This window comes from Hydractinia symbiolongicarpus, chromosome 1 (genome assembly GCF_029227915.1).
Source record: "Hydractinia symbiolongicarpus strain clone_291-10 chromosome 1, HSymV2.1, whole genome shotgun sequence".
NCBI classification, from domain to species: domain Eukaryota; kingdom Metazoa; phylum Cnidaria; class Hydrozoa; order Anthoathecata; family Hydractiniidae; genus Hydractinia; species Hydractinia symbiolongicarpus.
The window spans coordinates 27,198,426-27,222,933 of record NC_079875.1 but is presented as its reverse complement, the minus strand read 5'-3'; the positions used below and the strand labels follow the sequence as shown (position 1 = coordinate 27,222,933).

Here is a 24,508-nt window from a genome sequence, read left to right as displayed (position 1 = left end):
CTGAACTTGTCCTTCAATAAAAAGGAACCCAATCGGATTGGCAGAAATAGGAAACGAAACGTGATATGGTTTAACCCACTCTTTAATAAAAATGTTGTTAACGACGTCGGGAGATCCTTTCTGAAACTAATTAAGAAGCACTTTACAAAAGAAAACAACCTTCAAAAAGTTTTCAATAAGAATAACGTTAAAGTCAGCTACAGTTGTACAGAAAACGTGAAGTCCATCATTAATTCACATAATAAAAAAGTTTCTTCAAAACAAATAATCGATACACCAATATGCAATTGCAGAGTTAAAAGAACGTGCCCTCTACAAGGAAATTGCAGAGTTCAGTCTGTCATCTACAAATGCGAAGTCACCGCTCAAAACCAACCAAAAAAGGCCTACATCGGGTTAACTGAGAAAGAGTTCAAAGAACGCTACGGTGGGCACAAATTATCTTTCAACAACGAAAATACATGAACAGTACCACGCTGTCCACTTACATCTGGCAGTTAAAGGACCAAAATATCACGCCGGAGTTAAACTGGTCGATCGTAAAACGTGTGAGAAGTTACTCGAACAAAACCAAATCGTGTCCACTTTGTCTGCAAGAGAAATTGGAAATCCTTAGTTACGAAAATAAAGACGAACTTTTAAACAAAAGGTCGGAGATCGTTTCAAAATGCCGCCATATGAACAAATATCTATTGGCCAATTATAAGTCAAAAGACTGATAATGACATTTTTTTTTTTTTTTATTGTAAATTACTGATTTTATTGCACGTTTTACAACCTCAATTAATTTTGTTATACTTATAGGAATTTAGATCAGTTGAATTTATTTTACAGCTGAGGATTGTATAGTGAATACATGAAACTCTGAGTACTGTAAAAGCTCAGTTTACTTTATCACCCTTGTTATATGGCTCCTGTGATTTAATGTTATAGTCGAGCACTGTTTTGAGGATAGCATTACGCATCTGTATTGAATATGTAGTTTGTATAACTTCGTATAAATTTATTAAAAATTACGCTTATTATTATTATTATTATTATTATTCTTAAAATACCATTGCAAAACATTTTGCTTTAGACAAACCGTGCACTGATCCATTCGTGGGAGAGCGACCTCTCTTGGGAAAGATGCTCCTAGTAATTGTGGACGCATATTTGAAACGGTTAGATGTTGTTCCAATGCCTTCTATTCGATCTGCACTGACCATCGCAACGTTGCGCCATGTGTTTCCTACCCATGGTCCGGCATTTATTAGTAAAGGATTCAAGGAATTTCTTTGAATGAATGGAACCAGACAGATTTTGTCAGCACCATATCATCCCGCAACAAATGGATTGTTAGAACGAGTTGTTTAAACCTTTAAGTCTCACATGCTAAAGCCAATATCCAGAACGCCAGAAAACGTCACCTCAATCTATCAATGGTGGGCATCGATCTGACTAAGGCCTTTGACACGGTCTCCGTGCCTCCATACGAAGAGCTCTCCTAAAACATAGCGTAGACGACCAGACCATCCAGTACGTTATCCACTCGTACTCTGGCGCCACAACCACCATCTCGTGCAGTCCCAACTCGGTTGAGAATATTACCATCTCCTGAGGAGTGAAACAGGGCGATCCATTATCTCCAATTATATTCAACTGGTATTAGAAGAGCTCTTGGATTCATTTCCTAATTACATTGGCGCCTTTTTAACAACGGAAACTAAGATCAACAACCTGGCCTTCGACGACGACCTCATCCTCCTATCTGAGCCCAAGATTGGCATGGACGTTCTGCTCGACGTAACGACCCAATTTTTTTAGCTAAGAAGTATGCATATCAATACACGGAAACGTTTTTCACTCAGTACGACAACGTCGAAGAAAGACAGAAATACCGCCGTGATTCGAGAACTATCCTTCTTCATCAATGGCGAAGCGGTCGTTTCAACTCATTATGATACCACGTTTAAGTACCTCGGCGTTCATTTTAACCCGAATGGCAAGATAAAGCCGAACACCCAGCATCTTGTTGCTCTGCCTTAAAGGCTCAAGAAATCACCTCTCAAACCTTATCAAAAGTTGGAACTTCTTCGAAGCAATCTAGTACCCAAATTCCAACACCAGCTGATTCTTGGTCGAGTTACCAAAGGTTTACTAACCTCCTTTGTCTTCACATTCGAACTGGGGTGAAGGACCTTTTGGGACTCCCTATGGATACACCTACCTCATACTTCTATGCTAAAACGAAAGAAGGTGGCCTAGGACTAACTTCATGCGAACTGCAGATACCAACGACCTTGCTGAGACATGTAACGAAGTTAGCAAACTCAAACGCCCACGCAATCCAGGATCTCCTGACACTGGAATCGACAGATGCCTTGAAGCGTAAATTACTATATTAGGTGAACGTACCATCGAAAGCGCTTTAAAGAAAAATCTTTCGTTTAAAGATAGGCTGTACGCCTCTATAGATGGCAAGCCATTATGTGAAATGCAAAACAACCATGAAGGCCAACTGTGGCAAAGAGGTATCACATCAATCATCTCAGGGAAATCGTATCGCGAATTTATTCAGCTTCGCATTGGGAGATTGCCGACGCTCGAAAACTGCAATAGGGGACGCGATGTCGATAAGAAATGCAGACATTGCCAGAGAGTGGGGGAAACGCTATCCCACGTCATCCAACACTGTGGGTTCACTCACTTTTCCCGAATACAAAGACACGATAGTATCGTACACCTATATCGCCTTAAAGCAAAAACATAACGTCCTCGTGGAACATGTGTTCGATTAAAATGTTACACGGCTTAAGCCTGACCTGGTTGTTATCAAAACAGACCAGATAGTAGTCATCGATGTGTCCATAGTGACAGAGAACATGCGCTTTCAGCACGCTTCTGGATCTTCGCTGAACGATGCATATGCGCAAAAGGTACAATAATACGATAGACCTAACCTTAGAAGAGCGCTGTCTGATCGTTTCGGGATCGAAAATATATTGTTTGGAGCCACCATCATCTCGTTACGAGGACTCTGGTGTTCACGAAACAATGCGTGCCTGTTGTCGATTGGCGGATCAAAGAAGGACATAAACACGATGGTGGTGAGATCGATGGAGCGCTCAATTAAGATATGAAAATTTTTCATGCGTTCAACACTATGAACATGGGCAATAAGGGGCATAATATAAGGTAGACCTCAGTGGTCACTTGTCCCACCAAGCGAGGCGAAGAATGCGGTGCCGTTTTATACGTCTATGCACCAGCGTGCAAGGCGAGGCCTTTAGACTTGGTCTCCAACACGCATGTATAAAATCCGATGGAGAAGGTTCGCGATAGATATACTGTAAATAAAAATGGTTACATAACATAAACAAATGACGCGCATGAATGGATTAACGAGATTCCCACTGTCCGTATCTACTATCTAGCGAAACCACAGCCAAGGGAACGGGCTTGGCAAAATCAGCGGGGAAAGAAGACCCTGTTCCAAATAAAACAAATACAGAGACTACTGGAATTGGCTGGTTCCTCAAATGCAGCGATCCAGGCTCTACTAGCGCTCGAATCTACCAACACCTTAAAACTCAAGTGAGTGAAAATTCTTGACGAGTCTACACCCGAAGATGCGCTGAGGAAGAACCCCCGCTTCAGCGACCAGCTATATGCAACAATTGATGGCAAGCCGTTATGTGAGTTGAAACATAATCCCAACGGTCAATTATGGCAAAAAGGCATTCGTCGATTATTTCTGGTCGTTCCTACATCGAACTTATCAAGCTACGCATTGGACGGCTTCCTACACTCGAGAATTGTAATCGTGGGCGTGAGGTGAACAAGAAGTGCACACTATCGAAGGGTGGGGGAAACCCTTTCCCACGTGGTACAACATTGCAGCTTTACGCACTTTCCAGGAATACAAAGACACGACTCCATTGTCGACTTCGTAAAGGATATTGCCATCAAGAAACAAGCACCAAGTACTCGTTGAACCAGTTTTCACCATTGCTGGAATCAGATTAAAACCTGACCTCGTGGTTGTGCGTCTGGATAGCGTCATCGTCACAGAAGTGTCCATTGTGACTGAGCTAATGCGCTTTTAGCACGCTAAGGGTAGCACTCTAAGAGATGCTTATAATCAAAAAGTCGCATACTACGATCGACCTGGCTTACGAACTGCGTTGAGAGAGAAATACGGAACACGAACCGTCACGTTTGTTGCGATTATTGTGTCAGTGAGAGGCATCTGGTGCTCTGAAAATAACAACACTCTGTTCTCCGCGATATCGATACAATTGTGGCAAGAAGCATGGAGAAGACCGTAAAGATCTGGAAGTTCTTCATGCGAACAACGAAATGAAGGGGTATAATTTATGGTAGACCCCTAGAGGGTCACTAATGGCTCGAAATGGCCATTTGCCCTGCTATAAAGCGAAGATTCGACCTATTGTTTTATATGTCTATGCCCTTGGCAGGGGCGTAGCCAGCGTCAGTCAGGCTCTGCGATCGACTGACCTACTTTTTTCATCCCAACACGTCGTTTTTTTCACCGCCCCCGCCAACACATGGATGGGCGCACCGATTATGCATCGGCACAAATCTTTTCCCGGGCGGCGCACACAAGCTTCGCGCCTTCGCACGTCGTTTTTGCAGGATTTAGCAGTATCCACTTTGTTTTGCAGGCTGAGGTGTTGAATCTCTACTTTGTTTCGCAGATAGTTTTTTCGCAGAATTACATGCGAAATTTATGCCTATGTAAAGTTATGTGTCTTCCATTTATGGTCATTTTGGACGCATCCTATTGGCTAATAACTTTCGCAGATAGGGTAAAAATTCGCTCCTTATCAAGGTCAGTGAAGTTGCGAAGGTGAAGAAATCATGATGGTGTTATCAAACGTGAAGTCGTATTTAGCTTCAGGAAATTTGAACGACCTTCAAAAAGTTTCAAGTTCTTTGAGAACTACGCTGGATAATAAACTGAGAGATCCCGATTTCTCAGTTTTATTAGATGAAGGCGCTGTGAAACGAAACGAAGAAGCTGAAAGTTTCATCCCAAAGGATCATCTGCTAGCCATCAGCTGCAAGGATAATTCTATTCGGGCTCTCAGGATAGTTTATAATTGCTATAATCCTTTGACAATACATTGTTTAAACAATGCAGTGATTAAGTTCGTGTCATTCGACACACGGAATCACTTAACAATAAAGGTGTAATTGTAAAGTAAATTTATTTTGTATGTTGTGGTTTATGAGAGCTTTATTTTAACTTCAGGGCAGTGACAGACAGTGATTGTTTATACAGCAGTGCTTCTCTGGCTGTTTCAGGTACGAATGATTTAATAGATGAGCTTAGAGCTTTAACTTGCATAGAGCTTTTCGAAAATTCTCTATTCTACTCACACCATCCAATTTTTGTATCTTCATGTCAATCTTCAGATTTGTTTTCCTGTGTAGAAAGTACATTAAAGTTAGCCATTCCTCTGTAGACACAGGTCTTTCGGCAGCAGATCTTGTACAGAAGGAAGCTATTCTTATGTGCAGTAAAAATATATGGTCATCTTTTATCTGTATACTTGCCCTTACCAGTGTATTAAAAAGAAATATTTCAACTTTATATCCTGATTGTGGTCAGCTACGATTCAAGACGCTTTTCAATCAGAATATTTTTCCTTGTCTGCCTTCAAATAAAAATTTACAGCCTGTTTCAATTTTATTTTGCAATAATGGCAAACATTCTGGGCAATTTAAACCCAATCATTTTGTCCCTTTAGTTTCCATTAAATTGAGTAAAGCTACGTTAAAGCGTCCTGCTCAATATTTTCAAGCTAGGTTGCCATACTTTATGAAAACAACTGAAAACGTATGTGTCTCATCACCAAATTTTTCCTCTTCATTAGGCCAAACAACATTAGTTAATCAATGTGGTACTTCTGGCACTAATGAGGAGACTTCTTCCATTTCAAAAAAGCCAACCTTTAACTTTAAAAACTTTTTTGTCAAAGGAAATGCTAAGTTAAAACCTATTACACCTGAAAAAGTTTTTTTCTGCAAAACCTTTATTAAATTCTTTCCCCCCAGGTTATATTGATGGTATTGGAAAATATGATGTAGGCACTTATTACAAGCAAGCTCCACACCTTAGTGATCATGATATAGTCACATATGTTGATAACTACGATGGCCCTGAAGGTTCATTGTGCGCACTCACAAATTTGTGCACACGCACATTTTTTACTCAACGCACACCATTCTAATATATTTTTGTATGCATGCATGACTTTAAAATATACGCACGCGAAATTTTCCACGCGCGCCTCGAATTTGAACTTCCACGCACCTGAATAGACCCGCATTCAATAACCCGGAAAAAGTCACTGGGTCTGGATTTTATACATTTTCTCGACTACGAAAACAGAGCAGCCACTTTCACTTTCATGCATGATACTGAACAACATTGTCGAGGTAAAGTGTGAAGCTTTTATGTTATCTTTTTGCTGGCTATTCATCACTCTTTTTCCATCTAAATCCTTATCAAATCAGAGGTTTATGCTTTAATGTGCTCGAACTTTGATATAAGGATGGTGGCTTTAATTTTATGCTTGTCAGCCAGGGTGTATTTATTGACATTTTTTTCTCTTTATAGAAATGGAATCACTGTTGAAAAGAATAGTCAGGGAAGAAGTAGAGCGAGCTCTCTCCTCAAATCCTTCCAGTAGTACTTTTGCACCACCAAGTACAACCACTGTCCGCGTAATTTTTTTATTTCGTGGACATAAACTTTCGCGGATGGCTGGGTTTGATATTTTTCGCGGACATAAACTTTCGCGGAAGGCCGATTTCAAACTATTTCGCGTGCATTAACTTTCGCGGATCAACAATAAATTGAAAAAAATTTTCCAAATTTTCGCCAGTTTACTTATTTTGTAAAAAAAAAATATTTGAAAGGGCAAGTTGTGAAATAATTTTTTCCTCCAATGACAAAAAATTTCGCGGATGACAAATTTTGAAAACTTTCCCGGACAGAAACTTTCGCGGATGACCGGATTTGATATTTTTCGCGGACATAAACTTTCGCGGAAGAGCCTTTCTGATTTTTTTTTGCGGAAGAAACTTTCGCGGATTTAGGCTAAATCCGCGAAATCCGCAAAAGTTTCTACGTCTAAAGTAGTCTTGATGTTTATTCTACCTTTTTACCTTTTTAAGATCAATCAAAGTTCATAAATTCTTTGTCTTCCTTTTTTGGTACAAATTTTATCACAAGATTTTCCTTTTCATGTACAAAAATTATTATACAGTAAATATGCACAAAAATTATTTCTTGCTGCACAAAAATTATTATGTACTTTTTTGGCCAAAATATTTTTTCTTCCAAAATCGATGACTATGATGAATATACACTAATTTGTGAAAAAAAAAACATTTCAAAAATGTTACCTGGAAGTAGGGTAAATTTGGAATTAAATTATTGCTATCAGATAACTTCAAAGATAATGCTTTTACTGAATAAACAAAGAAACAAATGTGAGCATCTCACCTTGAACATTCTTATACAGAAAAATTTGCCATGTAATTATTGTTTTTAAAACTTTATGAATGTTCAATTTCTTACACAAGCTATACAGTACTCAAAAAATTTACACTTATTGAATAGATGTTGATGAAAACTCTCTAGCATTGATTTTTTGGATGTTCATTTTTATGACGTACACATGTCTCAAAATGCCCGAAACTCCCCTCCACGATGGAGAATTTTTACCAATCTTTGCACACGCCTTCATGAATAAAAGAAGCAAAATGCTTTAAAAAATATCAAAGGAAAAGTTAACCTATCAAAAACAAGATTGAAACAACGAAATTGAGCTATAGAATCAAAAAATTGTGACAAAGCATTGTTGCCATAATAACATTCAGTCAACAGGAAAAAAAAATCAAATTGACGGGAAGTTTCGGGTGTTTTAATGCAAAATAAAAAAGTAAATCTATGACTTATTGGTTTTATGTTATTAGATAGGCAATTTATGTGTTCATTATTTAGTATACTTCATATTAATATAGATTTTCAAAGTTTGGAGAAATATTGAAAATTCTGATGTGAGTCGATACGGCACTTAGAAGATCGATTCACAAAATTTTGTCCACTAGGTTTATTCTTATTTTTACTTTTGTAGGCGTTCAACATTGTTACTGTGAAGTTGAAGATATCCCTGATGTAGATGTACGCGAGAGATTATTAGTGATTCGTAACTGTACTGAATCAGAGACATTTCGCCAACACCTGAATGATTTTATAGAGCGATTCGATTTTGGATACACAAAAGTGAATCCTGCTATTAGTGAAAAAGAAGAGTTGTTGAAAACCATTTCACATCACTGGATTATTTCCTCGAAGTTGGAAGAGTTACAAAAATTTCTGAATGGGCTTTCGTGTGAGGGGGTACTCGAAATCCTTCGCAAGCATCCTGAGGAAACTATGAAGAAGTTCATGTATGCAAGTGTTTCATCTGAAGATGTGAAGTCAATTTTCAACGTGGTTTACACCGGAAAAATCGAAATCGAAGAGGACATTATTTATAACCTTAAAAACTTTGTGGATGAAGTAGGGTTTGGAAGAGTGAAAGAAAAGAGTGCTGTCAATGTTCTTGCCCTCGAAGAATCTCCTTTGAATTCAAATCCAAATATGTCGTCGAAAGTCATCACATTGGAGGACTTCCTATTCTTTCTAACAGGGTCAAAATTTTTGCCCAATAGGAAGGTTGATGTCAGTTTTAATCATCACAGTTTTGGAAACGAAAGAGTAAGAGTGAGCACATGCGAATTGTGGATTCGATTTCCTGTTACAAAACGGTACATGGATGGAGAAGTCTTCACTCAAAATATCCTTGATGACATTTTAGATTCACCAGGCTTTGGTAATGTTTAGTTGTGACATATTTCGACTATTTTATGATCATTTTTACATCCATACCAATATTTCTGTTAAATTCTAGAAGCTTGTTTCAGCTTGATTCTAGACCTCAGATAAAGGTGTCCATTTCTGTTGTATTCTTTTGAAGCATTGATGCGTGTGTTACATATGGTACTGTCATGAACTTTATAGAAAATGAGAATTTTTAGCATGCACACTTTTTTACCAAAAAATCATTTGGAACTTCAACCTTGAATTTTCTTTACTTCCTTATATTAAATTAAAAACTGTTTATCTGCCTCGAGAGCATATGTTTGTAATTAAAAAATTCTGATTAGTGCTTTGGTACCTTAATGGTATTTATTTTCGCGAATTGCGAAATTCCGTTGAAGAAACGTGTTTCACCTGTATCAGAATTGGGAATTTAAGTGTGTATCAAATTTCGCGGTTCACTGAAAAAATCTTCCATAATTACCATTAATGGTCGAATTGCTTGAGTCCTTATTTTTAACTTGGATAATGTGGGCACTTATTTGAGAGGTACTGTACCTGTGTAAAAACTTGGTTCCATTATACTTAGTAATTTTATTTTTCATTTTGATAATATTTTTATCAGCTTTATTTCTTCTTGGTTTGTTCGATTTTTTTGTTGATTTGAATTTTCCAAAGCTTTCCCAAGTTGGAAATTTCAAACAAGTCTGGCATATTTTTTATATGAGATCATTGAAATATTGACCCAAGCCTTCGGATATTCTTAACCTCTCTGCTTTTAAGAATGAAATGTAATTAACACTGTTTTGTCAAGAAATCAACTTTTTTCATCGCTAAATATCTTATTGGTACTACCATAATCAATTCTCGCTCAATGACGAATTCAGTTTTCGCGCATTTGATCTAAAGTTGGTGGAAATTTAATTTGGAACTGGGAGAATAAGTTATGGAGATTTATCACATTGTATGAGAAATGTAGTTATAACCACTAGCTTGAAAGTGTGTATTAACTTTATGTTAAGCATGTATTCTACATGTATTTGTTCACAGCTTCTAATAAACTAATATAAACTTCAAACGCCTCAGTTATTTTTTCTGGCCGTCTGTTACTTCTTCCATTATTCATTTCAAAAACAATTTTTGCGAATTCTAAAAATTCTGCGCTGTTATCTTGCAAGGAAACGCAAAATTGTGGGTCGTCAAATTCGTCCACTTCTGCTAAGTCTACTTCTTTTCTAAAGGATTGAGAGTTGAAAATTTCTGGTACAAAGTATAAGGTATCCGGCCGACCACGAGGCAGTATTTTGTTAGAACTTGGCGCCAGTATATGTTTGTTCCATCTCTCCGCGAATTCCTTCAAATCTTTCCTTATCAAATGAATGAAAGAGTATCTGACACACTCAGTTATAACTGGATTACCTGAGTCAAGTAATCCAAAATCTACTAACTCCTTAAAAAAATTTCGCCACCATATAATCCTGTCGTATCGGAATTGCGACCATAAGGATTCAATGCGTTGATTTGCCGTTGATGCCCCGATTAAATAGCTGGCCAACCCTTGAAATTCATCATCATGAGCAGAGCGCAGTGCAATTTGTATAGCTTCTACGATACTATTCTCCGTCCCGTCGTCGGAGCGAATACGTAGGGGAACTGCATTCATCTGTTTCACAGCTTGAATGTAATAATGTGCGATTACTTCTGGTTGCTTATTGGTTACACCTACTTCTAACCAAATAATTCTCCGCGAAAACCCGTCGATACAATGGTTTGAGCTTGTCATATCCATCGATGTGCCATAGGTGATCAGGTCCAGGGACTGTATAGACCCTTCTCCTCAGCCGCCTTTTCCTCCGCGTGGACACACCTTCGGGATCTAATTCTCGCATGATTTCCATGATAGTAGCTCGCTTAGCAGGAATCCCCAAATTCTTTATTACATTCCAAACCTTTCTGTACCCTATAAAAAGAATATAATAAATTAATCACCAACATAGATTGTTTAGAAACATACATGATTATATGTACTTAAAGTGGCACACCCATTGAGTTTCCACTGCCGAGTAGTTCCATTGAAACCATTTTTTAATTTCTTCTCTGTCTTCGATCTTAGCCGGATGTCGTCTATACAGTCCCAACTTGGAAAGCGTTCTCTTCAAGGTAGACAAACTCACAAACACATCATGCTGTGCTGCTAAGAATCCCAGGATTTCTAGATTACTAAAGCCTTGTCCAAAGTAAGAAGTTATTAAAGCATCTCTATCAAAACATTTTGAACTTAAACAAGGCAGATACGATGTCGCCATGTTGTTTCCTGCCCCGCAAACAAAGCAATGAAAATTTAACAAAATCAGGACCAGATGGAAAATATCGATTAAATTTGTGCCAAAATGCTCTCGCGGGCGTGAATGAATTTTTCCTTGCGCGTATTAATACAATGGTGCGTGCATCAAAGCTGTGCGTGCAAGACTATAACTTGAGCGCGCGTAAATTAAAGCACTTATGTTCCCTGGAATGGTGCGCGTTGAGGAAATTTGTGCGTGCGCACAATGAACCTTCAGGGCCATCGTAGATAACGTAACAAAACCTGATCAAGGATTCACTTTTCCTAGGGACTTAATAGGCGATTTCGATATGTTTAGTTTGCTCAATTTCCGTGGCTAGCATATTCTAATCACATGGATGCTGCGTTTTGTCTGCCTTGCACATTATTGCATCAAAAAATAAATTCAAAATCTGCATTAGCTACTAATCTTATTTTAAAGGGGCAGAACTACTGGAATGACAGTGTTTCGGTCTATAAAAAACATGAAAAAAGTGCTCTTCATAAGGACACCTCTTCTATTTTGACTTCTTTAAGGACTAACCAGTCAGGTACAACCAAAAAAATTAATGAACTGGTATCTACTATGTATTCCAAAAAGGTAGAAGCCAACAGAATTTTTTTAGCAGCTATTATTGATACAGTTATTCTTTGCCGCCTATGCATTTCCCTGAGAGGACACAGAGACAACTTAAAAGATTTTCCTGAAGTTGGTGGCTATGCTCCTTATTCTGTTGGCAATTTTCTTGACCTTTTAAATTATAGAGTATGAGGGGGTGATATAGCTTTAGGTAATCATTTAAAAGCCTGTTCAAAAAATGCAACTTACTTATCACCACAAACACAGAATGAAATTATTTCATGTTGTGGTGATTATATAACAGACAAAATAATATCTGCAGTTAAACAAGCTATTTTTTTTTCAATAATTTGTGACGAAGCTTGCGACACATCTACCAAGGAACAAATGTCAGTAGTACTTCGTTTTGTAGACCAACATTGTAACTTGCGAGAGGAATTCATAAGGTTTGTTCATTGTAGTGAAGGGCTCTCAGGTTTGTCTCTTTCAAAGGTCATTTTAAAAACCTTGAATGAACTTTCTCTTGACATACAGAATTGTCGAGGTCAATGTTATGATGGTGGTGGGAATGTAGCTGGTAAAATTAATGGTTGTCAGGCTCATATTTTAAAGCAAAACAGATTAGCTTTATACACACACTGTTCTTCTCATCGCCTAAATTTAGTTGTCTGTAATTCGTGCTCTGTACATTATGTCCGCAACATGATGGATCAAATCAAACAGATAACATATTTTTTCAAATTTTCTAACAATCCTAATTATGCCCATATTATTGATGTTTGTAACACTAGGTGGGTGGAATGTATTATTGGCATGAGTGTTTTTAATGATTTATTTGAAGGCATTTTAGCTACTTTTGATGAGATGGCCCTTAACCCTAATAGGGTAATTAATGCTGATACTGTATCCAAAGCAGTCAGTCATAAAAATGCATTGGAAAAATTTGACTTTGTTATTGCCATGGTCATTACTAGACAGGTATTTGACATGACAATGGAAGTAACAAAACTATTACAGAGTAAGACTAATGACATGTTTAAAACTGTAATGTTAATTAATTCTTTAAAAGATAGGTTTTCTTGCATTAGAGACAATAGCTCAAAAAGTAAACATAACAGTTAGTGTTCCTCGAACTGCTAAAAGACAAGTACACAGGCCAAATTATACTTATTCTGATGTTTCAGATTACTTTAAAAATGCCATAACTATCTCTCTTATTGACCATGTGATTTCTGAGCTAAACGATCGATTTGATCATTCTGTGACTGCATGTCATGGTCTAGTGATAATACCATCCAAACTTTTACATCTCCTTGCATATGAAAAAGAACACTCTTCTAAATTGCCATGGAAAAATCAATTTGACACATTTGTAAATTTCTATTTGAACGACTTTCCCCTACCCTTTAACTATTTCAAATGAGCTAGAGGTGTGGGTAACCTTTTTGGCAAAATATGGAAAAAGAAAATCCTGAATCCATTCCAAACTCCATTGAAGCTACTCTTAAAGCTTTCCCTCGTGCAGATGGAGTCTTTAGCAACATAGAGGTGGCCCTTAGAATTTTAGCCACTATTCCCATGACTTCATGCGAGTGTGAAAGATCCTTTTCCGCAATGAGGAGACTAAAAAACTATTGCAGATCAACAATGACAGAAGAAAGGTTTAATGGTCTTGCTCTACTCCATGTTCATTTGGGTGTTCAAATAAATAAAGAAGATATAATTAATAGGTTTTCCGCCAAGGGACCACGCAGGTTAGATTTTGTCTAATCATTTTCTTTTTTCAACTTTTTCGATTAACTTCCATCTGAATCTTTATTAAGATGTATTATAAGTGAGGTATGTATATAAAAAAATTTAAATAAATAAGCAACTTACCCACACTTCTAGCCTATATTAAGTAACTACCCCATTTCTAGCCTAATATTAAGTAAACACCCTTTTTCCATTTTACTGTCATTTTGACCGGTAGATATACATGTATATTTATGTATCTGATTTGATTGATTCACTCATTCATGGTTTGGGTATGAAACTCTGATCCTTGCCATGTTTTTATTTATTCATTCATGTTAGATTCAATTTGTCCATGGTTCTATTTCATTATATTTTTGAAATTTTTATTAATAGTTATGAAGATTTTGATTTGGTTATATTTTTAATAATCTCCAATCTGCAAAAAACATTATTTTGGTGCTGAATATGAAGAAAGAAGAATGAAGATTTTAGTTATTGCATTAATAACTTTCAATCTATAAAAAACATTATGATGGTGTTATGCTGTCTTATTGCTGGTTTGATTACAACCTTGCTAATAAATATTGTAATGTATTTTATGTTGTCATTTATTCCCCCGTTTTGATCAATTGTTCAGAATACTTAACGTGTATCGTGTATCTCAGAGAGTCGGTTTTATGGTGTTTTAGTGCTTAAAGGGCGTAAAAAGGCGTTGACTTCCAAGGCTCCGCCCCAGACCCGTTGGGGGGCTCGCAACGCCCCCAAACCCCCAGTTGATTAATATCGGACCTTAAGTGGGATGTTGACCCTGCGGGTCAATGCGTCGACTAAGGTTAATTTTTTTCTGGCTACGCCCCTGCTTGGTGTGCACGACGAGGTGAATAGAACTTTCCCTCCAATGTTGAAAACATCAAAACTTGGAGAAGGTTTGCAATATAACATCTTTCTGTACGTAATATGGTTACATAAATTTTACATATCTGTATACGGGGCACCGCCACCATTAAAAACGGAAATTTACAATTAATAGCCAAATGCCTCGTCATCTAATTAGTGACGCGCATGAATGGATTAACGAGATTCCCACTGTCCCTATCTAGCAACAAAAGCAAAGAACGATTAACTACAGTGACAAAAAATTTTTTGACTTAACACATGAGACAGCGCATTGTAACTAAAAAAAGAAAAGAAAACCTCATGGAAAAAATTAGAAGGACATTACCCAATCCAATGCAGTAATTAATACTTGTTTTTTGCTGCCCATTGATATGGATGTTCCGTTTCCCCTGGATGTAATTAGCACAGCAGGTCCTTTTCAGGTTGCCTGCAGACAGTAATACTAAATTATTGGAAGAATTTAACTCATCTTTATCATTCAATGATAGCCAGCTAACAAAGTTAGAGAAAAGTAGCAGGAACAAGTCCTCGTCTAATTCTTGGTAAGCACAACAAAAAGGTTGTATTACTGCTTCAAAATTTCACAATGTCTACCAAAAAGTGCAAAATTCTTTATAAATGAAGAGAGAAAGAAGAAAATGTTGTGTTACCCCATTAATTTTGGGATTTGTTTAGGCCAAAGAAAGAACTAATGTTTCAGTACTCACATTGGGTAGAAATAACGAAGCTAAAGCTACAGAGGCATTTATGAGAGCTAAATCAAATATGATAAGAATCGTGTCAAGCTTAAAAACTTGATAGCATTTGGAACAGACGATAAGAAAAATTTATACTATATATTCATTGCAACGTTACGTTCAATTCCGCAACGCACTTGTTATCTAACATCCAAATGAGGGACAACGTGCTGAAAAAGTTTTCCGGCCTGGGTATTGACAGTACGCCTTATATTGATAAAATATTTGGAAAGAAAGTGGGCTGGACAAAGATAAAGGGTTTGATGGATTGCTTAAACAAACAGGAATTTGACGAAACATTTAAAAAACTATGCAGTAAATCGTCGGATAGACGTGCAGTTTATTGAATACATGAATCAGTATAAAAAAACATAAATGGACATCTATGCTGGCTTACACCAGGACAGCGTGTGGTTTAGGTAATCAACCAGCACATTACACATAAAATAACATCAAATCAATTAATTCTATGGTCAAGAGAAGCAAAGGAATTGGCAAGTAACTTTGAAAGAGATCATCAAATTGATCGAAGACGAGGTGAATAAATAAGATGAACAGTTAAACTTGATCTCTATAGGAAAGGTGTGTGAATTCTGTATAATTAGGTGGTTTGGAATTAAATTGAATCTAAAAACTTAAAGCTAGGATGAAACGTAAAAATTTCATGGATGATATAGGACACAACGTTCAATTATTGTAACGTTCCTTGTCAGTTGTAGGACCTGGAGACGGTTTTGGTGCATAATTATATTGGGGTTTTTTACAGGTGATTGGAGGATTGTCGAAAACTAGAGAGATATGTTAACTGCACACTGAATCGCAGCAGTCCACAAATTTAACAAATTTGTCATGAGTGATGAAACTTTCTTTTTTAACTCATGTATTTCCATCCATTTCTATTAATTAAAAGCAGCCACTGTCACAACACCAGATCATCCACAAATAATGTTAGTTTTTCATCGAAGTGGTGCAGCGATTTTTATTAGAACATTTTTATATTCATCTCTAAAGCTTTGGAATAGTTTGCCAGATGATATCAGAAAATTAGATAGTCTCCTTCAATTTAAGGTTGCAGTTGGCAGGCGTCATAACTTTAAATAATAATTTCTATAAGTTTTACATACCTAATAAAACATTTTAATCTTTCTTTTTTAACACAATTAAATCATCCTGATGTATAATAATAAAAGTGTCCCCCACCCCCTTCGTTCACAAGTTGCTCATCAATATCTGAACCTTATGGATACTCATTTACTCCTCCCTAGTATCTCTCTTTCCACCAGAGTGACCGTAACATTTGAAACATTAATAGATAACATCTTCATATATCCTACTGTGAAGCCTCTTCAGGATATCTAACTATAGGTATTTGTGATCAACTGCTACAATTCTTAATTTTGAATTCCTTTCTCCATAAAAAAGAATGAAACTAAAGAATTGATTGTGATTTAACAAAACAGCAAGCTGTAATGATGGAACTAGTCTACTGACTCTTTTGTTTTTGAATTGTAGAGGTTACACCCTCTAGAGATCTATATTTAATCGAGACTGGAACTCCTTTGACTTTGAACATTTTATATTAGATATTTTATCCTATGATTGGGATAAGGAATTTAAACTAGAAGAAAAAAGACCCAAATGTATCTTTTAACATTTTTATGAAAAACTAAACCTTCTTGTAGATCAAGATGCTCTCATGAGAAAACTGTCAAATTTATAAGATCCCTAAGCCAGTCCGACCAGTCTGATGCAATAGTGAAAGGGGCAACGAAGGACAGACGATTTAATAATATTGGCCTCTTTAATTCTATATCGAAAAGAAATAAGAATTGGCGCAATATTTTAGCAACCGTTTTGCTACACGATTATGTCTATTGTCAACAATTTTACGAAGCTAACAGAAGCGCTACTATTAGTCTCAAAGCGGGATTACATTCATTGCAATTGCATGAACTGCTTCTCTTTTCATGATTGAGTATTTAGCCCATTCATAGAATATGTTACGGCGTCCTTATGGTTTAGAGACATCTGCGACAGCCAGTTGCTGTGTTTCATATTTTTTATTAATATCACTGATAAGGAACATAATTATTAGTGGTCCCCAAGACACCTGGACAAAAGTCGTTCTGTTATTACTTTTTAGTTAACTTTTCTCGTAATTTTTAGAATGATTGGATCTAAAAGATACAAAGGAAAAATCTATAAATTATCAATAGAACATAATCAAACAATGATGCCATGAGACATGGCAATAAATAGTTAGGGTGAACACTTAATTAGGCGATGGTAGGCCAATTAGGGCATACCATTGTATCTTAGACCATATGTAACCTAGTTAAGACATTACAATATTTAATGGCTTTTCACACATTCCTAAGAAAAAATCGCAAAAAATCTTTGTTCAGAATTCGATTCCAAAATTGTCACTCGTGCCTCGATATGTTCGCGCAACTAAGAATTATGTTATAATGAAATATATAACCTAATTAGGTTAAGTGTCGCCTATTCAGGTGCCGATAGTAAAATACGCAATAATTTAATGAAGATACTCTTTCACAAAATGCAATCAATATAGAAAGTGTTGCAAGGCAAAGGCATTAAGCACGGCAAGGAAAGGGCAAAGGCAGGCTAGGAAAAACATAATTATCTTGCACCTACAACAACCAGGTTTTCATATAATAGGTAATCTTTAAGTAAGACTTCTCTGATTATTTCTATATCTTGACTTTTTAATGTTGTTGTCATTGGAACCAAGTTAATCTCAGATTTATCAAAAAATGATATGTCGTTATGACCGATTGTTTAAATACTTGTAATGGCTATGATTCACTGTATATTGACCTGAGATAAATTTGATAATATTGAGTATACGCAATCTTTGAGTTGTAAGGTGGAGATTTTCTATTAAAGTCATGCACCCCTGCCTTGCCGTTCCATTGCCTTGCCAGCACTGACCGTGCCTTTCTTTGCCTACCCTTCCTATGCCTTTTCTGGTGCCTGCCTACTATGTCCTTGCCTGTGGCTCCCATGCCTTGCCTACCCCTGCCTTCCTGATTCCTCTTCCTATTTCCTTGTCTGCCTTTGCCCTTTCCTTGCCGTGCTTAATGCCTTTGCCTTGGCAACCTCTCCGCAACACTTTCTATATTGATTGAGATTAACTTGGTTCCAATGACAACAACATTAAAAAGTCAAGATATAGAAATAATCAGAGAAGTCTTACTTAAAGATTACCTATTATATGAAAACCTGGTTGTTGTAGGTGCAAGATAATTATGTTTTTCCTAGCCCTGTCCAGGATTTGAACCTGGATCTCTCATTTGCATGAGTGTCATAGCCATTAGACCAGCAGGACATAAACATAAATATATATACAAAACTTTACAGGTGAGTATTATATACACTTAGGAATTTACGCTGGTTAAGCCACAAGTAGCTGTGTTACCTGGCGTTAAACGCTTGATGGAACAATTAATACAAATTTTAAACTGTACCACACAATCATAAATCGAGTGAAACACACAACATTTAAGGTGTGTCAGGTGTGTAATTATATTTTTCAGATTCACAAAATATATATTTCCTTCAACTTTAGCTTGAATAGAAACACAATTTACATATTGTGCCATGTCATAGCGAAAACTGTTTCACAAAATGTTCCCGGTAAAACTTAAAATATATATGTACTTTAATCTGTGGTGTGCCATTAGTATAGGTAAACAAACCCTTTTAAAAAAACTTTAGCACAACTTCTGTTAAATAGAAACACAGGTAATAGCTTGTCGTTAACACTAGGCTGAGTGATTAGTACAAATATACTGTGGCGCACATCCGAAAAACTTTGGTTCAAATAAACAGACAGTAAACACCCTGTTGTTATCCTACACAGCTAAAACAATCATGCAGCACTTTTATTTTGCGGAAAAGTTTTTGTAACATTTAAAAATAAAAACACTGCTCAAAACCTGTTTTTATGCTCCTAAAGAATCCTGCAATATTTTATGGGAAAAGTTTGTGCTAGATCAAAAATTAATCATAAAATCAGACAGCCGTAATACATTTTTAAAAAAACCTTTACTGCAACTTCGGTTTAAAAAAACACAGCGAAAAAAAGCCTGTTGTTAGCCTGTGCAGCTAAAAATCAAATAGCAGTATGTGTTTTGTTTGCAAACAAGTTTTCATGACAGTAGGATAAAAATCTCTTATTCCAGACTGAACAAAAACATCATTAGAGCCACATGTGTAAGGATCGGGTCAAGTTACAAAAACAGAAATTATTGGGACATTATTTGTATACATATCGTGAAATTAGGTAAGAAATAATGAATACACTTGGAGATTTCAATACATGTTGACGATTGAACGAGATATCTATCTATCTATCTATCTATCTATCTATCTATCTATCTATCTATCTGTATAGGTAAATAGGTTACGTTTTCTACCTCAAAGACAAGTCATATTATAAAACCGCGCGTGATGTTTGAAGGGCTGCCAAAGGTTATTTTATATTTTTTAATAAATTTGCAACAAGAAAACCTAAAATTTTTGTAAAAGTGTTGTGATTAAAAAAAAAATGAGTAAGCTAAAGTTAAGATAGTAGGAATCGTAACCTACGTCGTGGTAAGTAGAACTAGGGCGTGGTATGGGAAAATATTGATTATATGGGTAAAGATCATCCTACCACGCACCAAAATAGCCCCCTAATTAATTACCACCATTCTCCATTATCCAGTTTTTAACGATTTTTTAAAAAAAAAATTCGAGTGCAATCACATACATAACATACCCCTTATCTTTTTAAAAGTAGGTCTTTTTTGCGATTTTGGGGGCTTCATGTTTGCACTGTCACTGTGTAAACGTACTGTGTCAAAAAATCTTGAAATTACACATGAACATTCTGCTAACATACACTGGCATTCGTAGCAAAGGATTTGACGTGTAGTCACTTCAATTAGGATTTCTGGACCTGTCTGTTAGAGGTACCCTCGAAAATTTAACACGTAGTTAACGTAACCTTTTCAAGATATGCACAACAACAACAAAACTTTCTTAAATGTTGATTATTCTTCATCAAATCATGTGGTTAAATACTTTTTAAGTTTGAAATTGTGTTTATATAATTGCTTTTTTATATTGCTACTCTGTTTCTAGTCGGATGTATTCTTAATATTCTATCGATGAGTTACGTTATCGACCTGAGTATAAAAATTGCGCATATTAACCCTTTTTGTGTCTATGAAGGTATATGAAAGAGAATCTCTTTATTAGCCCATGTAAAATAAATATATGTGCTAAGAATTAACGTAGTATTATCTCTTTCATCTTGGTGTTGCTGTCTTACGATCTATCACAGCATGGAAGTGGAAAGGTCGCAGACTTTTCCTACGGCGCGGAATCGGAAAAACGATCTTAGTGCACTCTAGTTTTCGTATTGTCTTTGTAAGAAACAAAACGGTGATAGACATAACAAGAGGTTATTATGTGAAAGGTGTTTCTATTAATTTTTTAATTATGTGTCTTTAACCAAAGTTGAGGCTAGTATATTGAGGGAAGGGGGATGCGGTAGTGCATTACCGCTAGGAGGTGGGTGTTGTTGGGCAAAACATTTTCCTAAACAAAATTTATCGTGTGTTGGCTTATATTTCATAACGTTTGTAGGAATAATTTCTAGATAACACAAGACAAACAAAATTTATGCATTAGACGATGACTGTCAGCAATATTTTATGCTGACGTCAGCTTTTTTAATCAATATTCCAGTTTTCAAAGAATTTTTTACATATAATTTCGTTGTCATTTATAACTTTTAGCACTTCTTTTCACATCTTCCTGACAAACACAAAAAACAACTACTTTTTGGTAAACGTTGGTATTTTGCGCTGGCTGAAATCGTTAAAATCCATCGTGAATAATGTACAAGTACGAGTAATACAAGTAAAGTTTATAACAACAGCGTCAGTGTGAGATCATTGCACGAAGACGATCACTTTTATTGTAATCGCCTCCTACTCCAGGATAAAAACCACCGTACTCTGTAATAGCCAAACTAGAGGTTCTTATCGCTTTTTTTGGTTGGGAAAACCTTTGAGATTGCTACGCAATGACGACGTATACAATTTCCAACATAATTTCCTATTTAACAATGTTTAGACAGAATAATAAATATTGAACTATTGTTGATTGTTGCGTCATCCTTTATCTCCAAGATTTGTTTTGGGAGAAGAAGAAGAATCTTAATAACGCTAGTTAAATTTGTGCTTTGATGTCTGCTTTGTCTTGCTGTCTATATATAAAAGCCAAATCATAATATCGCAAGTATAATTGTTAGTGGTCAAAACTGCTATTGTATTACCCACAGTTTTTATAATAACGTGCTGTTCAAGTTATAATACGGATGCGTTATTTACAGACTCGAACATGTTAAAAATATAGTAGCGTGACCTAACAATAGTGCTGCGCCATTAACCGGGACATTATTTTACCTTCTTGGCACACGCTGCAATAAATGACCATTGTTATTATTCTCGACTTTCCCTCACTTTTATGACAGTATGTTGCGTATTTATTTGAAAGGATATTTTTGTTTTTATTCCAATTTGTTTTAAACAGATGAGGACACTCCCGCTCTTTACTGCAGGGTACTTTACAGAATACTGTTGCAAAATTAAATAGACCGTTCCTGGAGTTTAGCTGATACTTTTCGTTATAATTTCGTGATTTCTAACCGACTTATTAAGTACTAAATTTAGCTAGATGTGGCACCTTTTCCGGTTAGGAACCCCATTTAATATTTGTCCCCTACGGTAGTATAACATTTATACTTCTTTTTTCAAAACGCCTATTTCCCCTTAACGAGCATCAAGGGCGCTTAATCGTGCATTTATTGACTGTTTTTAGTTACTTATTTAAAAAATTCACGAGTTACGTGGCATCACCTAGGCACATGGCAGTTCTCCCTAACGGCGACTCATAACACTCATAACGATAAAGGCAATGTAATAAGGATTCACAAGGTACACATTTTTTGTTATAAGCAAACGATGTTAGGGTGAATGATGAATAATGTAGCAAATTACGGAAATTTTGTTCATTGTTTTTGCATAACTAAATATATATATATAGAAAAATAACATACATAAAAATGTCAAGTGATGCACATAAAACATAACTTGTATACTGCAAAACGATATAACTATTTTTAACAAATGGTACTTATTTTAATCCATACTCTTGTCTCAGCACCGTTAAGAATTAAAACGTGCCATAAGAATTCAAAGAAAATGAAAACATTCTCGATACATACAATGAGGAGCGTTTAATAGTGGGAAAAATAATTAAAAGTGTGCGAAACTACACCAAATTATAGTTAAATGTTTCGTACAGTAAAGGTAGAAATAAAACAGTTTAGAGACACTTTCTTCTGGAACTTTTTCTGTACTACAAGCGCTCATATGTAAGCCTTGTTTGTATTTGCGACATGTCAAAGTTTTGTAGTACACGTTTTCCAACAGAGCTTGATTCGAGTGCACGTTCTACTCTATTGATGGATATTGGTCCAGAACGAATGATCTCGGCACACTTTTCGACAATGATGTTAGCTTCAACATTCGAGAAAATTTTTTCCTTCCCAGAAACTGTATTTTCATAATCATCATCTTCACTTTCTTCGTCAACATCTTCGTTTTCACCATGATGCTTATCTACTATATCAAAAACAAAATTGTGTTTTCGCAACAAGAGCACACCACACACTATTAAGCCTTAACTAAAGAAATATTGGATCGGGCTGCTTTAAGTGCATAAACTTTCGCAACAGAAATATTCGCGAATTGTAAATTTCACAAAAAAATTGCATTTCGCGAGTTTCTGCCTGTGAAAGCTTCAGCGCTTTTTTCAAAATCAATTAAGCTAGCAAGTAGCAAAACACAAACATACCTCCTTTTGACACAGATTGTTTGTATTCAGTTGCAATAGAGGAGCATGAGTTGTCAACAGCATCATTACCATCTATTAAAAGATAGGAAATGAATTCTTTTAAATTTAATAAAAAAACAGGCACAATTTTCATGAAAATCTTTATATTTATACTAACGTAAAACAAATAAAAGTCACCAATACAACATATAAGAAGAAAAATGCGATAGTTTTAACCTACCTTTCTCCTCTTCCGTGACTCTATAGCGCCAGTAGCTTCTCAATTTATCTAAAATCTGCCTATCAGACAAATGAATAAGATGGATAAACTTTTCACGTAGATTACGTACATCGCCAATTCTGACAGATTTCGCAGTCAAAAACTGCTTAAATAGAGTCTCCAACTCCCCGACTTCGGCATCAGTCCACGTTTTCTTTTTTCGTAAATATTTGTTTTGCCACGTTTGTTGAAAGTTTCCTCCAAGGCAGCTGTACCCTTAAGGGCATACTTTTCCTTTTCTATCAAACGGTAGTATTTTTTGAGGTGCTCTCAGAGTGCGTCAACAGGCTAGCAACATATAAAGCTTCACTTGGATTTTTATCTTCAATGATGGTGGATCCAGACTTTTGAAATATATTTGAAGTGATGTTTTTCCTCACTGGCGGATCGTTTTCACCATAAACACCGGACCTTTTCCAAGTGCTATTAATTTGTTTCGATATTGCTCCAGATTCTAAAATCTTGCCATTATATGAAACAAAAACATTTTCAAAGTCACTGTGTACTGCGAATTGAATCGAAAAAAATTAAGAGCTGTTGGTACAAGGTTTCTCTCGTACACAGATTAACAGGACCGTGTTTCCTAAATGTCTTGTGACGTTTTACTTTAATAATATATTTACCATCACGAAATACAGCAGCCTTCACCTCATCGATGTTCATGTTGCTAGGTACGCCAGACCTCTGACAATTAATTATAGTTATTTCCGTTATGAGAAAATCCCGTATACACGCATATTCTTGACGAGACAAGGTGTTTTCTCGGTAAGGGCTACGAAAATTTTTAATTATCGAGATAGCCTCCTTTGCACTGGCAGACTCCTCATACCGTTGGATCTGCTCAGGCGTGATAAGCACTTGTTGCTCCTCCATCTGTCTCTCAAGCTGCTGTATCTCTACCGTTCCATTATTAGATTTGCTCCATCGAGATACACTAACTTTCATCCTTAAAATCATATCTGGTGCTATTCCAGGTAGATGGATCTCCTCAGTAAGGAGAAAGTCATAGAAGTGTGGCAGTGACAAAATATACCGTTTAATGGTTAAAGCTTTGTATTCCTTTATCTTTTCGGCATACGTTGTCAAAAAGGTGTCGCGAATTTTATATTTTCTGACTAAATCACTGGGATATGAGGAATCCAAAGCTGCCCAAATATCT

At 36.2% G+C, this 24,508-nt stretch overlaps 2 protein-coding genes across 3 annotated transcripts; one reads left to right on the top strand and one right to left on the bottom strand.

Annotated features, from left to right (window-relative positions):
- The first annotated feature begins 4,866 nt into the window (after nucleotides 1-4,866).
- On the top strand, nucleotides 4,867-11,386 carry LOC130625598 (uncharacterized). Its single transcript, XM_057440728.1, has 9 exons — nucleotides 4,867-5,153; nucleotides 5,258-5,310; nucleotides 5,472-5,612; nucleotides 5,757-5,909; nucleotides 6,064-6,174; nucleotides 6,629-6,718; nucleotides 7,189-7,260; nucleotides 8,082-8,894; nucleotides 10,995-11,386. The coding sequence occupies exons 1-9, from the start codon at nucleotides 4,867-4,869 to the stop codon at nucleotides 11,120-11,122; spliced, it is 1,848 nt and encodes a 615-aa protein (XP_057296711.1). The 3' UTR covers nucleotides 11,123-11,386.
- An 11,024-nt stretch (nucleotides 11,387-22,410) lies between these two features.
- Nucleotides 22,411-23,325, bottom strand: LOC130648736 (uncharacterized). Of its 2 annotated transcripts, none has more exons than XM_057454819.1 (2): nucleotides 23,091-23,325; nucleotides 22,411-22,858 (listed from the first exon to the last, which is right to left on the bottom strand). In XM_057454819.1, exons 1-2 carry the CDS (start codon nucleotides 23,221-23,223, stop codon nucleotides 22,593-22,595), a joined length of 399 nt encoding a protein of 132 aa, XP_057310802.1. In that variant the 5' UTR covers nucleotides 23,224-23,325; the 3' UTR covers nucleotides 22,411-22,592. The 2 variants fall into 2 exon arrangements, with proteins under 2 accessions (XP_057310802.1, XP_057310809.1); XM_057454826.1 differs by having other exon boundaries at nucleotides 22,411-22,855.
- Between the last annotated feature and the right edge of the window lie 1,183 nt (nucleotides 23,326-24,508).